The sequence below is a fragment of the Propithecus coquereli genome, unplaced genomic scaffold, assembly GCF_000956105.1.
Source record: "Propithecus coquereli isolate 6110/MARCELLA unplaced genomic scaffold, Pcoq_1.0 Scaffold13, whole genome shotgun sequence".
NCBI lineage: Eukaryota > Metazoa > Chordata > Mammalia > Primates > Indriidae > Propithecus > Propithecus coquereli.
This window is the reverse complement of record NW_012137191.1, coordinates 13,943,787-13,960,390: the sequence shown is the minus strand read 5'-3', so window position 1 is coordinate 13,960,390 and position 16,604 is coordinate 13,943,787. Positions and strand designations below refer to the sequence as shown.

General features: G+C 42.1%; 1 protein-coding gene and 1 pseudogene across 1 annotated transcript in view; one reads left to right on the top strand and one right to left on the bottom strand.

Moving 5' to 3' along the window:
- Positions 1 to 734: 734 nt before the first annotated feature.
- On the bottom strand, positions 735 to 1,413 carry LOC105805503 (annotated as a pseudogene).
- Positions 1,414 to 2,615: 1,202 nt separating this feature from the next.
- The window catches only part of PROM1 (prominin 1), a 92,440-nt gene continuing 78,451 nt past the window's right edge, over positions 2,616 to 16,604 (top strand). Inside the window, exon 1 of the mRNA XM_012638422.1 lies at positions 2,616 to 2,838. Coding sequence (XP_012493876.1) covers positions 2,616 to 2,838 — 223 coding nt within the window. The remainder of the gene's footprint in view (positions 2,839 to 16,604) is intronic.

Below are 16,604 nucleotides of genomic sequence, written 5' to 3'. Positions count from 1 at the left end.
TGTATCCAACGTATAAAATGACAGCCACGTGCCCCAGAATGCCAGAACAGAGAGAGGCAGAGCAGCGCTTCCCGGATCCTCCTCCCAGGTTCGGTGCTGACTCAGCTCGCCTCGCGAAATGGCACGAGGGGATCAGCTATTTTGATTGATTGATTTTTTATATTCATCAGCTCTTACTAAACACCACTGCATGCCACGCCCTATGCTAGGTTCTGGATATGGAAATACAAGTAGGGCAAGGCCCACCTTGAAGGCGCTCTCTGTCCCATTCCCTCCCCAGACGCTGGAGTGGGAGCTGCATTTAGGATTTCTTTTTTTTTTTTTAATAAAAAAATTGTATTTACTTAGAAGCATTGAGAATGTCAACAAAACAGCTGCAACTTTTTTTTTTTGCAATTACAGAGTGGTATTCAGTTAACAGAACAACAATTATTTTGTATAAGCTGCATCAGAGACAACTGAAGATGAAACAACTACCATCCCCATATGTAACTAATTTGTGCTGTGCACCAACAAGAACCTGCCTTAAATTTCCTTGCCAATTTACAGCGCCCATACTGTACCAGGCAAGGTTAGTGGCTGTCAAAAATACCACCAGGACAGGGCTAGCTAAAGACACATTCGGTAGTGTGTTAACTATACAAAAAAAGACACTGTACAGTTTAAAAATAAATCTTACACAGTCTTACATTTCAATTTTTTTCTTTAAAAGGAATGAGTTGTGTACAGGGGGGTTAAATGCTTTGCAGACAAGTAAAAAAAACTGTGCTAGAACCAACGTATTCATCATCATCACCTTCATCTTCTTCATCTTCCTCCTCCTCTTCATGCTCTTCATCTTCCTCATCTTCCTCCTCTTCCTTCTTTTTCTTGCTGTTTTCAGCCTTGAAGACTCCCTTTTTTGCTGCATCAGGCTTTCCTTTAGCTCGGCGTGCAGCAATATCCTTTTCGTACTTTTCCTTCAGCTCTGCAGCCTTCTTTTCGTGAGGCTGCTTGTCACCTGCTGCAGTGTTATTCTGCATCTCTCTCAGTTTCTTTGCAGCATCACCAAGGGATAGGCCAGGATGTTCTCCTTTGATTTTAGGGCAATACTCAGAACAGAACAAGAAAAAGGCCGAGAGGCCTCTTGGGTGCATTGGGATCCTTGAACTTCTTTTTTGTTTCCCCTTTAGGAGGAATATAGGTTTTCATTTCTCTTTCATAACAGGCCTTGTCCGCCTTTGCCATATCTTCAAACTTTCCTTTCTCTTTGGCAGACATGGTCTTCCACCTCTCTGAGCACTTCTTAGAAAACTCTGAGAAGTTGACTGAAGCATCTGTGTGCTTCTTCTTGTGCTCCTCCCAGCAAGTTTGCACAAAGAATTCGTGTGATGACACTTTGCCTCTCGGCTTCTTAGGATCTCCTTTGCCCATATTTAGTTATTTTACCTCAGCGAGGCACAGAGTCGCCCAGTGCCCGTCCGGCTCTTGCTTGGCCCGGTGCTGTCTCTATGGAGCTCAATGTACTGCCAGGATTTCTGTTTCTTTCTCCCCCCACAAGGGGCAGGTGGGAGTCTCCCTTTGCATTGCCTCTCAGCTCCTAGACCCCTAGCTGTTGAGGTGGTGACTTAGGGAGAAGGTTTCCATCAGGATCACCTGGTGAGCGTATCTGTGTGACAGATTCCAGCATCGCACAGCCTCAGTTTGGTCCCCGACCTTGAGGCCATGCCCTTTTAGTTTGGTTTGGGTGTAAGGTGGACAAGGCGATGTTTGAAATGAGATCAGTGAGCAAATAAGTAAAATAATTAGAGTTAAGATATATCTCCAGATATATCAGATAGAACAACACATGCTTGAAGAAAATATAAGCATATTAGTTAATTACTTGTTCCGACCAGAGCCTGAGCGGGAAGGTTCTATAGGGACAGTGTCTTGGTAACATGATTAGAACTTGGGCTTTGAAGCAAACTACAGGATTTGAATTCTGGCCCCACCCTTCATTTCCTGTGACTTGGGCAAATCACCAAAATTTGCATCAGTTTCCTCATCTGTAAACTGGGATAATGCGTTAAACAAGGTCCCACCTGTGAAGCATATAGAACAATGTTTGGAGTACAGTAAGTGCTCAATAAATGTTAGTTTCCAAGGCCACATAGCCTTCTCTACACTGCCTGGTGTTTTTTGAATCGTAAAGGGTCTGCGTCCTGAGTCTGGTCCCCTTGAGGAAGGACCTTCACTGAGTCATGGCTTTGATGCAAACACCTCCCCCTGTGGCTCGCCAGCGGCTGTGTGTTTGGTTTCCTCCCACCCACCAGGATTAGGCTGAAGGGCTTGCCCTAAAGCTTTTCAGCCTCTTCTCCCGCACTGCTCCTGGTGCAGGCAGGTTATATGCATTGGTGACGCTGGTGCTGTTTCTCTCCTGGCCAGGGATGGTGTCTTGGTGAATGACCCCCTTGGAGAACGCTCGTCTGTGCCCCTTGCCTCAAGCCAGCCCAGCCAGAAAACTGAAGATTCAGCAGATCCAGTGCCCGCTGCGCCTCTTCTACACAGGGAAGCTCCTGTCTTCAGCAAGGCTTCCTGAAGCTTTGAGGCGAGAGGACCTGGTTTTACCTGATGTTTAGGGGATCCTGCTAGCTATGGCACGCACACTCAGCTTCCTGCTGCTGCTTCCGGGGCTATGTGGGAACTCCATTTCAGGAGGGCAGCCTTCATCCACAAACACTCCTGGGGATTTGAATTATGAATTGCCTACAGCAAATTATGAGACCCAAGACTCCTATAAAGCTGGACCCATTGGCATTCTCTTTCAAATGGTGCACATCTTTCTCCACACGGTGCAGCCTAATGCTTTCCCTGAAGGTAAGTGCCGATTTCGGGGAAAGGTAGCATCTGTCTCCAAACACACCCACAATGTTGTTTTTTAATGTCAATACAATCAATATACAATATATTCAGTATTTTAAAGTACGAGTTTCAAAATGATTGATTCGCACAGGAGCAGAGAGTATTTAGACAGAAGTTAAGAAGGTGTACCAGGTTAAATAGGTCGGCAGGAATGCGATTATAAGAAATGGAATCAAACTGTGTTGCTGTGTTGGTTTTCTAATTCTTTACCTTTTTTTGTTTTGTTTTGTTTTGATTTGATTAGAGCAATGAATTAGTCCAAGGCACTTTCCGAAGGCAAAAATTAGGGTACCATTAGGATAAAAATGCAAATTGTCATCAAATGAGAAGTCAATAATTACCTGGCATCAGATGGCCACCTTAGCACTTAAAAATGTAACTCTCCTCCACATACCAGAAAATGCAATTTTGACATTGCTTAGGGGAAGGACAAACCTGTTCACCTGATTAAACCTGTTCACCTGTTCACCTGTTTGCTTCAGTTCTGAGAGCTTGGGTGTGAAGGGAAGAGGGATTGCTGCTTGCTAGGATTTTTATGGCATTGTGTGTTCATTCTTCATACATAGTGCTGTCTCCCACTTCAGCCTTCTTACTATTGTTCTCTGTTCATCTGAGCTCTAGAGGGTATATGTTCACAGAAACAGGATTATGAAAATGGAATGGTCTGTGTGAATTATCTGCTACTAGAGTTTGCAGCCTAAATTGTTGGTTGGCTTAATGTTAGATCTATCCTACGCTTGTTCTTTAAACTGCAAAGCCTTGTATACAACCATTGATTATAAAATTTGCTTTAATCTTGCTTTATCATTTTCCTTAGCTGGCGAGCTACTGTTTATCAGTCTTATTTGTGTGTGTGTGTGTGTGTGTGTGTGTGTGTGAGAGAGAGAGAGAGAGAGAGAGGGAGGGAGGTAGGGAGAGAGACATAAAGAGAGAGAAAATGTATTTAGTGAACCTTATCACTTGTTTATATTATGGAGAGTTTATAGATTTTCATTAAAATACATTTTTCTTGAAATTTTTTATATTTAGTTGTCATAGATTAAGCGAGTAAAACAGTTGTAAGTGTAGTTGTCAATTTTTTGTTAGTTTAAATTTCAGTGCAATGAAATAAATTGCTGAGTCCTTATTGTCATTAAAAAGAGTCCTGTACTAATGCTGCTTACCATTTATGTCACTGCTTAAAAGACTAACTTTTGAGTGCAAAAGATGAAAGTAGAACATAAGCCGAGTTTATTTAATGTTAAATACAAATTCACTGTTCTGAATACATATCTCTTAGTTTATTTGTAGACTTAATATAAGTATTATTGAATAAAAAAATACCTACTAATATTTTTAGTCTTTGCTTCTTTGTTTTTTTTAATATAAAAAGTGTAGAATTCAGTTGTTTAGTATGAATTTACAATGACTTCTTAGAAAAGATTGGAAAGCTTCCCAAGTCTCATTCTAAGTCATATCAAATAATTAGTTAATCCCATAATCTCTTTCCATATGTTGTTCTATTTTGCTGCCTTTAGATTTCATTGAAAGGTTTCATCATACTTATTTTTACAAGGGAAAGCAGTATTTTTTAAGATCTTCATTCAGATGATCAGGCTAGAAGACATCCTTTAGCTTTACACAAATTTCCATTCTAATGCATTCTAAGGTTTTGAACTCCCAACAACATTATCAGACTAGAAGGAGGCATCTGAAGAATTTAAATCCTAATGTAATCTGAGGGTGTTAGCCTAGTTTGTCTTTCGACTTTCATCAATTCTGATTATATTGCCAAAAGAAATTCCCAAAAGTTTCAGCAGTAAACCAATGAAGACCAGCATTACTCCTTTGGAGGGAAAAATTATTAGGTTGCTTAAAGAATATAATATTGAATTTAACAGATGAATCTTGAAGTGTTGGGTTTTTTCATGTGTCCCTTTTTATATTCCTTCACCCAGTTACTGCTGTATTTCATAATGGTCTCAAAATGCCCACTGGGTGCTTTGCAGTGTAAAAAACACATTTTGGGAAATCTGATTTTTCCATTTGGGGCCAGTGCATTTCCCAGGCACCAAATTTTTCTTTTTCTTTCTTTTTTGGGGGAGGGCAGGGAGACAGAGTCTTTCTCGGTCACCCCAGCTAGAGTACCGTGGCATCATCGTAGCTCACAGCAACCTCAAACTCCTGGGCTCAAGAGATCTCCTGCCTCAGCCTCCCAAGTAGCTGGGACTATAGGCATGCGCCACCATGCCTGGCTAATTTTTCTATTTTTTGTAGAGTTGGGGTCTCGCTCTTGCTCAGTCTGGTCTCGAACTCCTGAGCTCAAGTGATCCTCCCACCTTGGATTCCCAGATTGCTAGGATTATAGGTGCAAGTCACCACACCTGGCCACAGGCACCAAATTATAGATATTAAATAGATGTTCTCATAATTGAAGATGCAAAAAACCAAAACAACAGCAACAAAATGTCAACAACAACAACAACAAAAAACAGCACAAGTGCGAGTGATGAATTCCTATTTATTATTTATTATCTTAATTAGTTCAGTACATTAACCAAACAGAAGACTTCAGGACTCATCCTCTATGGAGTAATGTCTTCATGGAAAATCTTATCTTACAGGTTATTCTTTCATTTGAAAGAGGAGAGGTGCTTTGAATGCAAAGTTCCAGTGCAGGTTGAAGAGTGGAAGAGGAAGGCCAGCCCTGAGCATGGGCTCCCTCTTTTCTTCCCATCTGACTGGGGAGTTTTTCACTTTTATGTCCTGTGTCCAACTAAAATGGTTTACCAAATTTTGCATATGAAACTCAAAAGCCCTTGTTATATCCTTAATAAATACAAGATGGAAAGGCCTTGTTCAGTTAGGACTTGAGACAAAGCCTTACTTCTGGGCAGAAGAGATTAGTTTTGATTAGACCAGGAACCCAGGCAACCATACCTATGTCAATGTGGCCAAATGTCTTCTAGAACCTGCCCTGGCCTGAGCTGAAAGAGGGATGCCACACACTGGGCTTAGGCTCACTAAGAGAACTATGCCTTACCTTTGGGAGGAGTTGCTTTTCATCCATTCAAACCAGACAGGGTATTGGTGGCAGGTGACCAGTGGGTGTTGAGGAAAGGGCATTCTAGGCAGAGGGAATGGCGTATCTGGGCAGTGGAGGAGACAGCAATTTCAACATACCTGTCTTAGTCTATTCAGGTCCCTATAGCAAAGTATCATAGACTAGGTGGCTTAAACAACAGACATTTATTTCTTACAGTTCTGGAGGCTGGGATGTTTAAGATCAAAAAGTGCTGGCAGATTTACTGTCTAGAGAGGGCTCACTTCCTGGCTTGTAGACAGCCACCTTCTTGCTGTGTGGTCAATGGCCTTTCCTCCATGCATGCTTGGGAGGTGGGGAGAGAGACAGAGAGAGAATGATTTCCGGCTCTTTCTTCAATTCCATCAGGCACTAATCCCATCGTGAGGGCTCCACCCTCATGATCTAATCTAAACCTAATTGCCTCCCTGAAGTCCCATTGCCAAATACCATGACATTGGAAGTCAGGACTTCAACATGTGAATTTGGCGGGACAGGGAGGGGACACAGACAGTCAGCCCATAACAGTGGGTGAGGGAGGTGTTCTTGGAATAAGTTGGCCAAGGTTAAGGAGAGCCAGAGCTGGAGGACCTTAACTTCCAGGGAGTTTTTTGGAGGGAAGAAGGCAAGGTCCCCTTTGAACAGAGGTTTCATTCATTGGACAAGCATTTATGGAAAGCCCCTGTGTTCTGTGGTGCACCTTGCTGGGTGCCGTGAGCCAGGGTGTAAATGGAATTGCGTTTTGGGAAGAGGAGAACAGTGCCGGTGGGATAGATCACAGGGAGGTGGAGGCTCCTGCAGTGGTCCAGAGAGAGGTTATAATGAACTTAGAACAAAACAAAAGGTAATGGGGAGGTGGATGCAGTATCCATTCGTGTCCAAAGAACTCGGTTTAAATCTTAGCTCTTGCCTATTACCTGCTGGGTGATCTTGGCTGAGTTGTTTGACTTTTAGATCCTCTTTTCTCTCAAATATAACATGACTGTCTTCCTAACCCACTTTACAGCTCTTATTTCTGAGGGTAAATGAGATGATGTATGTAAAGCCTATGTCTACATCCATGTCAGAAAAGCACAGAAAAAAATACTCAATTAGTTAATACTAATTTTATTATTGAAGAGAAAGAATTGACTAAATGTGATGCCAAGATTGTTGTAGAGAGGGCAGTTAGGAATAAGAAGTTGTCTCCAGGAGGGATCATTGAAATGTCCTTGCTCCCTCAGGAACATTCTACATGAAATTGCCTCATAAGAAACAGTTCCGTTGCTTTTGAGGTTAAGTGGGCTGTGTCCCCTTGGTAAGCCCAACAGCAGCAGAACAAGGTCTAGAAGGCCAGGCTCTGGTGCAACGCTTCGGACACTATGGGAGGGAGATGATGGTGGTAGGTGGTGGTGTTGTTCTGTCTGTTACACTCCCCTTTACAGACTGGAAAACTAAGTCAGAAAGAGATTGCATGTTCAAGGCACACACTAGCATGCAGCAGATCGAGAAACTCCTTTCTCTAGGACTAGTCATTCCTGTAAACCACAGCTACCTTATGAGTAATTTGTTTTCTTTTTATTAATATCTTACTGTGATGCTTTTAAAATGACCATGAGTGAGTGTGGAAAGTAGTAAATTTTGCACACAAGTATGCATTGTAGAAGATTATCCGTTGCAGATGTCGAGTCATGCCTTTTTCAATTTTATGTGGTTGTGATGAATTTGGCATAAGTTATGACCCAGTTCTGGGCCATTCTAATGGAACAAGCGAAGCAAAAGATCTCCCATTTTTAGTTTTACAGAAATTCTCTAAAATTATTCTCCATCTTGTTTCGGTATATTTTTTAAATTAGATTTTAGGATGGTTGACCTATTTCTAAAAGCATTTTAGGATAATCTGGTTTGCTCCTGGGATTTGGTGTGTGTGGGAATGGCGTTGGCTAAGTTGGTAGAAGCTTGGTTTCCATGCAATTCCAAAATTACTTTTCTTGTAAGGCGGGGACCGGGAAGCAGAACAATAGAAAAATAACTGATTGGTTAACATCAGGTGACTGCACGGTGAGGATTACAAGGACTACGGTAACGGAGGGAACTGCATCATGGTGCCCATTGAAACTCGCCAGTTTGGGAAACTCGGCTATTATCTCTCTCTCCTGATGACAACTCAGTTTCAGTTTGGTGTCTTGGAACTGTAGCATGGGTTGCTCTATTTTGATTTTCAGTCTGGTCTGTTGGAGCCTAGTGTAGGTACTTAGTCTGAAATGATTTCCTATAATTTTTATGGAACATAGCTAAGGGCATCACTAAATGGAGTTTGTCATCAGGACTCCAGGTCGTCTCATGGCTCTCAGAGAGGGACGAACTGCCAGGGACTAGACCTTGCTCTCAGGGTTCCCTCTGCCTCCCATCCTGCCATCATGGCTTCTCTTTGCACGTCTGCACTGAGCCTCGTCTCCACCCCTCTCCCTCTGGCTTCCCCACTGCTGGAGGCCTCCAGGTGGAGAACCAGGTGCTGACATCATAGGTTCCAGGCCAGCTTCCTGGAGAGTGACTGGGAGTTCTTTCTCTTTCTATCCCAATTCTAAATTCCCAGGGAGGGCCTCTGGCCCACTTGGGCCAGTCACCAACCATGAAGCCATTGAGTAACCATGGCCGTCCTGTGTGGGCCTGGCTGCTGTGAGCCATCACTGTCACTATGGTCCCAGAGGCAGAGAGAAGCGATTCCCAGGAAAGGCATGGCCAGGCACACAGCCCAATAGGCGTGTCTGTGCCCATGTCCATGTAGAATTGGGCTCCAACACCTGCATGTCCTTATGTAATTCAGACAAAGCCAGCATTGTCACCTTTAGAACATGCAGCTCATACTGGCAGTGGGCCCAGCTGTAAATTAGGTCACAAAGGAAAGAACTGATATCTATTGATCCTCCCTCCCTCCCCTGTGTCAGTCATTCTGCCGGGCAGCTGACATCCTGACAATCGCAATAGCAAACACTGTTATGTGCCCGCTTTAAGGGATTTAGGCAGGTCAGCAACTCCCTGAGCTCGGTGCTATTACCACCTCCTTTTACAGAGGGGGAAGCTGAGGCTCAGAGGACCAACTAACTCGCCCCTGGTCCCAAAACTAGCCAGTGGCAGTGGCAGGGTTTGAATCCAGGCAGGCTGGCTCTAGAGTCCAGGCTCATAATCACCACTTTTATTTTGCTGATAAGCAAAGTGAGACTCCGGGGGGTTGAAGGGGAGTCCCAAGGTCACACATGCTGTTGGCTAAGAGGGTGAGCCGGGATTTGCCCCAGGTCTCTGTGACTCCCAAGTCTGGGCTCTGCTTCCAGTGCTTCCATAAAGGAGGGGACGGGCTGTACAGATTTCATTTGACGCCACCAGTGACCTGAGAGGTGGGTTTGTGTGGCAGGTGACGTGTGGGCAGATTATGACAGGCACTCCTAATCCTCCTTGCCTGTCTGCAGCTTCATGGGGCAGCTTTTAGCTAAACTGAAAAACACCCTGTTGACTGCTATCCCTTTATCTTGTCTACAAAGTCCCCTGAAAGGAGTCCTGTCTTTCCATACGTATACAGTAGAGGCAGGCTGTGTGCAGCTGGGAAATGTCCCCCGAACGACCAGAAGACAAGCTTCCTGCTCTGCTGATCTCCAGCAATGACGTCCTTTCAGGAGGCCTTCAAATACGTGCGGGAAGCGGGAGATTAAGTATGAATGTAAATACAGACAGGCCGCCCAGCAGCTGCGGATGAAGCCGACATGGTATCAAACGGTGCTTGTGATTGGGATGAGCAGAAGTGAAATCTCAACCTGTGCCCCAGGAGAAGCAGTTGGAAAATGTGGTCTCTACAGGGTGAGGCCAGATCAGAGCCCTAGAGCAGGAAGGGTATTAACAGGCGAGATGGCCGCAGGCAGGCCTCTGTTTGCCGGGATCTGGTTTTGGAGACACTCTGAGCCCTCCACTCTGAGTGGCTCTGGACCCACTGCCTGGGTTCAAATCCCCGTTCCAACCTCTACTAGCTCTGTGATGTTGGACAAGCTACTTAAACTCTCTGTTCCTCAGTTTCCCCTCTGTAAAATGGAAATAATACTACCTACTTTTGGGGCCGTCATAATATTTATTTAAATAAATAATATTTATAAAGCATTTAGAATGGAGTGCTATATAAGTGTTTGTCAAATAAAATAGGAATGTATAAAATCCACATTTATTCAAAGCTTTTAAATTAACCTCAGTCTTGGTGATAACATAGAAGTATTTATTTGACCCTCGCTGTTATTGGTTTCTTAGGGCAGCTGGAACAAATTATCACACCTAAAAGCGCAGAAGTTTACTCTCTCAGAGTTCTGGAAGCAGGAAATCTAAAATCATGGTGTGGGTAGGGCCACACTTCACCTGGAGGCTCGAGGGGAGGATCCTTCCTGGCCTCTTCCGGCTTCTGGCGGCCCCAGGTGTTCCCAGGCCTGTGCCAGGATCACTCTCATCTCTGGCTGTCTTCACGTGGCCACCTCTGTATCTTTGGTCCAAATCTCCCTCTCCTTTCTTTTATAAGGACGCCTGCTGTTGGATTTAGGGCCCATTCTAAGTCCAGGATGATCTCAAGATACTTAACTCAGTTACCTCTGCAAAGATCCTTTTTCCAAACAAGGTCACATTCACAGGTTCCGGGGGTTAGGACTTGGATGTATTATTTTGGGGGCCACCATTCAGTCCACTACTCCTATTATATATAGTCTTATATAGTTTTCTCAGTACCCCATGCAACTCAGAGACACTATGCAAGGTGCCCAACGTCATATTTCTAGAAAACGGTGGAACCAGGTTGAAACCTGACGTTCTGATTCCAAGTGCTCATGTTTTAATTCTGCAGATGTGTAGTGAGTTCCTACTGGGCCCCAAGCCTGGTGTTATTTGGCAGATGGCATCGACTGGGTTCCTCTGCTCTCAAGAGGAGGACATTCAGCTGAGGAGACCTCCTCCTCCACATTCAGCTATGACACTGGGCAGGCTGGTTCACACTCACTGCGAGGTGTGAATAGTGTGCTCATGGCTGTCCAGAGGAGGGATTCATCGTGGCAGGGCAATCAGAAGGTTTCATGGAGGAAGTAACGTTTGAACTGAGCTGTGAGTTTGTGGAAGAGTTCAAGACGCAGAGAGCATTCCAGGCGTAGGGAACTGCATGAGCAGAGGCCTGAGTGATGCAAGTTGAGGCAGGGATTCGTAGGATATGGCCTGGAAGCAGTAGGCTGGAGCCATGCATGTCTGGGAGGTTGCAGTAACAGGAGCTGGGGAGTAGCTTGGCCACACATGGCAGAGAGGCTCTAGAATGTCATGCCAACACATCTGCACTGGGTTCTGCAGACATTGGAGAGAGGGCATCACTCAGAAAACCTGTGACCCTGACCAAAGCTACATGAAGGAGGTCATGGGGACTATGCATTGGCCACTGGGCCTGTTTCTGAAAATTTTTACATGCGTTTGGACACTGGTGGCCTAGCTCAGTGCTACCTGAAGTGTAGTCTTTGGCCAACAGCATCAGCATTACCAGGGAGCTTGTTAGAAATGCAGATTCTTGGGCTCCATCCCACATCTACTAAAGCAGAATCTACTATTTTTTTAGTTTAAAATATTTTTAAAATCTCTATGTTAAAGTATAATACACATAGAGAAGAGCCTGCATAAGCTTATAGCTTGATGCCTTTTCACAAACTGCACACATCTGTGTAACTATTGTTCAGATCAAGAAAAACAGCCATCCCCCAGAAGAACTCCCTCTTGTTTCCTGGCCACTGTCCCCTGACTCATCCCAAGGGTAACCTCTCACCTGACTTTCAGTAGTATAGATTAGTTATTCTTGATAGAATCACACAGTATATACTCTTCGGTTTCTGACGTCTTTTGCTCAACAGCTCATTTGTGGGATTCATCCATACTGTTACATGTAGTTGTATATATTCTTTCTCATTGTTTTATACTATTCTATTATGTGGAATTTTCAAATATTTTCTTATACCATAGTGTATTTATCTATCCTACTGGATTGGCATTTGAGAAGTTTCCAGGTGGGCCATTAGGCATCAGGCTGCTATGAAGATCTTTCTATATGACTTTTGGTGACTATATGTACATATTTCTGTTGGATATATGCCTAGGAATGAATTTCTGTGCTATGCATTTTTTCCCCTTTAGTAGTACTAGCAGTTTTCCCAGGTGAATATGCCAATCAAAAAAAAAATTTTTTTAATTTATTATGGAGAATTTCAAATGTATACAAAAGTAGGAGAGTCTGATGTGACCTGGTTTACCCATCACCCAACTTCGACAACTGTCAACTCATGACCAGTCTTTTTCTAATCACTCCTCCTGTCCCCTTCCTTCATTTTGTAGCAAATCCCAGTTGTTCTATCATTTCATCTATAAATATTTCAGTACGTGTCTGTAAAAATAAAACACAACACTATTACCATGCTGTAGAAGGTTAACAGTAAGTCTTCGATACCATCAAATATTCAAGAACTGTTCAAATTTATTGATTTTTCTCATAGATGCATTTTTAAAGTTTGTTTGTCTGAATCAGGATCCAAATAATGCCCATATGTTGTGATTGGCTGATATATCTCCTTATGTCTATTTTTAATTTATAGGATATCCCTCCATGTCTTTTTTCCCCTTGTGATTTATTCATTGAAGAACCAACTTGCTTTTTCTGTAGTATTTGCTATAGGCTGAACTTTGGTGATTGCATCTCTATGGTGTTCTTTGTCATGTTCCTCTGTACCTTGCATTTCCTGTAAACTAATACTTATAATGATCAGATTCAGGTTCATTTCTGGGACAAAAACAATTTATAGATAGTGACATACATTTACTGTAGGAGATGGATAATGTCTGGATGTATCGCTTTTTGTGATATTAGCAGCACTGACAATCACTGTCTAGATTCATTCATTCATAACAGACTCAATCCTTTCAAAATCATTCACAAACATGCTCTCAAATATATTGAAACTTTTTTAAAAAATATGAGAAATGTTGTATATTTTGTAACTTGAATTTTTTACTTAACATTATATTGTGAGCATTTTTCCATGCCTGTTCCTCTTAGGGTGTTACCTAAATTAAAGCAAGGAACTTAAAACATTCACCAATCTTTTGATGTGGGGCCAAAGCTTAAAATTTGTTTTTATTAAGAGTTAATTGTTTGAAGTTTCAAAATTAGTGTTTTTTTATAAAAATCACACTCCAAATGCATCCTTTAAAATTTTCGGTTTCTTTGTTTTGGTTTCTTTGAAGTGTAGCAAAATCTAAAACACTTAGAGTTCAGAGTTCTAAATTTTTAGTTTGTTTTTTTTTTTCTTCCCCAGACTTTTTCAGTTTACTCACACACAATTTCATCCAAATGACTGGCCTTTAATAAGTCTTTATAGAACATTTGAGTTAGTTTTTAATGCTCATTCTCTTTACATTATATTTCTTCAGTTTGTATAATATTTAATTGTTATACATTAGCAATTGTACTTATACATAAAAAGGAATAAAGAGGCTTGGGTGCAAACCCAGTGTTACGTCCTCCCCAGATTCTTATGTGGAAATCCTAACCCCAAGCACCTCAGAATGTGACCTATTTGGAATTAAGGTTGTTGCAGAAGCAATTAGTTACTCTGAGGTCATCCTGAAGTAGGGTGGGCCCTTAATCCAATATGACTGGTGTTCTTTAAATGAGAAAATTTGGAGACAGACATACACACAAGGAGAATGCCACGTGAAGATTATACTGTCCAAGGCCAGGAACTGTTAATATAAGAAACTAGGAGAGATCTGGAATGGATCCTTCCTTGGGGCCTTCAGAGGGAGCATGGCCCCCTTGACACCTTGATCTTGGATTTCTAGCTTCCAGAACCATGAGATGATAAATTTCTGTTGTTTAAGACACTCTGTTGTGGTACTTTGTTACAACACGGCTAGCAGGCTAATTTACCTGGCAAGTGGACAAGTGAACTGGTGGTGACCTCACGGTGAGGGACAGTTTGGCAGCCATGTTTTCTGAGGGCAGGAACTGATGGCCATGTAATCTGCTCAGCCCAGAAAGTGGACTGGAGCTAGCAGAGTCTCTACTCCACACTCACACACACATCCGAGTCACATCATCCATGTGTTTAATCACGGGACTTAACTGTGTGTGTACTGAAAAGGAAAATAAGAAGCAACTAAAACAGTACACATGATTCTTCCCACCGTGCTCATGTAGTGTTCGACTGCAGAAGCCACAATCTCCATCAACTTCTTTTCTTGTCTTCCCCCCCCCATGAACAAAAGAAAAAACTGCCACTGCTTGCATGAGGTATGTGATCGAAGGGATTTCAACAGATAGTTCCTCTCTCCCTGCACTGTGTTGAAGACCTAATCCACCTCGAGACCTAACTGACCCACTTTTCATCCACTTGCCTCCTAGAAAACTCCTTTTGTCTCTTTAAAACTTTCCTCATGTGATGTCTATTCTGGAAATCTGGTCCTTCTCGTGTCATCGCTTTTTCTGTGCTATTTCAGTATCATTTATGTACTTTTACTATTGCGTGTTTAAGCGTCTTTCACAGTTGCAGTCTTTGATTATAAACTCATTGAAGCCTGCGGTGCCTGGTGCATGAGGAGAGCCTTTATAATCGCTCGCTTTTGTTTTGGTGATTTTGAACTTTTAGAGATTATACTCACGCCCCCCCACCCCAATTTTTTTGTACGCTCACTTGACAAAAGTCAAATATTTGCTCTGTGTACTTCTTTGAAATGCCAGTGTCCCATGGATCAGGATAATGCCACTGAGCTATATCATACAGTAACACCCTCAGGGCCATGATCCTTTCTAGAGCTGGCTGTTCTGCTTTTAAATTTACTTCTAGAACTTCCCTTACTGTGGGGTTGACATTTTTTTCTTTTTTTTTCTCTATTGTCAGCTGTTAATGCGTCTTTCTTTTCTTCAAATCCTAATGATTCATTTTATATAAATAACTCTTTGGGTGAGTTTCAGTGGCTTATGTCATTTTTCCCATAGAATTCAAAGCGTATGGACTTTGTAATAGCTTTTTATATTTCAGAGACTTAAACATTTATTTCCAAGATTTCTCCTTTTTACCTCCATGGGAAAACTCAAGTTTATAATTTTTAAGCCAATGAGATTCCCAAATTTAATAGTAATTAAATACCTGTGAAGAGTTCAAGATGAGGAATACCTTGTGTGATTCAGACCAAGGGTGACAAGGGGCTCCTGTGGATACATGAAATGACAAATGATAAGCATTGAATTAAATCTAAATTATCAAATGAGTTCAATTATATATGTTGCTTTCATGCTCAATATTTGTTAAAATAATTTAAAACTAAATTTATTGTAAATATAAAAGCTATCTATCTATCTATCTATCTATGTGTTAGGGAAAAAAGCAAATAGTACTTAAAAGGTAAAAAAGGAAAAGTAAAATAATTCCACTCCACTCTCCAGAGGTAATGATCACTAATGAGTTTTGTATGTAGACATTCCTTCATTCATTCATTTAGTGGATGCTCAGTGAGTGCTTACCAGGTATCAGGCTCTCTTCTAGGCCCTGGGGAATAAACATCCACACACACACTTTTTTTTCAAAAGGAATTATTTTATATGCTCTTCTGCCCCTTGCTTTTAAAACCTAACATATCTGGTAGGTAATTCTAGACATCCACTCCGTTTCTCTTTAATTTGAAAAAATGCAGAGAAGTACAGAGAAAAATTTCATAAATATCCATAGTGTACTCATCCTCCCAGAGTGAACATGCAGTCAGATTTTTTTTTAAAAAAGAAGTAAAGCATTACTGACAAAATTGGGACTCCCTTTACGTTGCCATTCCCAATCTTATTTTCCGGTCTTCCTTCCTTCCCTTCTTCACAAAAACTTGTATCCTCCTAATGCATATTTTTATACAGAGTGTTGTTTTGTTTTGTTTCGTTTTTTTTTTTTTCTTTTCACTCATGGTGATGTTTTTGGTTTCTATCTATCTTGAGACCCATGGGTCTAATCCTGCAGTCCCCAACCCCCAGGCTGTGAAGTGGTACCAATCTGTGGCCTGTTAGGAACTGGGCCCCACAGCAGGAGGTGAGTGGCCAGCGAGTGAGCGAAGCTTCGTCTGTATTTACAGCCTCTCCCCATGGCTCACATCACCACCTGAGCTCCACCTCCTGTCAGATCAGCAGCGGCATTAGATTCTCACAGGAACGAGAACCTTACTGTAAACTGCGCATCTGAGGGATCTAGGTTGTGCGCTTCTTATGAGAATCTAATGCCCCCTAGCCCATGGAAAAATTGTCTTCCATGACACTGGTCCCTGGTGCTAAAAAAGTTGGGGACCGCTGGTCTAATCCATTCATTTGAGCTGTGCTCTGATGTCCTGATGCATTTGAATAGGTTACGTTGTGTTTATCTTGTTCTCTAGTGATGATTTTTAGGTCTTTTCCCCTCATCTTTTTAACTACTGCATAGTGCTCCATTGATTAGATAATTCATTTCACTCTTACTGATGGACTTTTTCAGTTTTTTTTTTTTTTTTTTTTTTGCCATTTCAACACTGCTGCAAAGACCACTTTTCAGTTTCTATCTTTGTGTACTTGGGCAAGTCAGACCCATAGGAGGAATCCCTAGGAAAGAAATTACTGTGG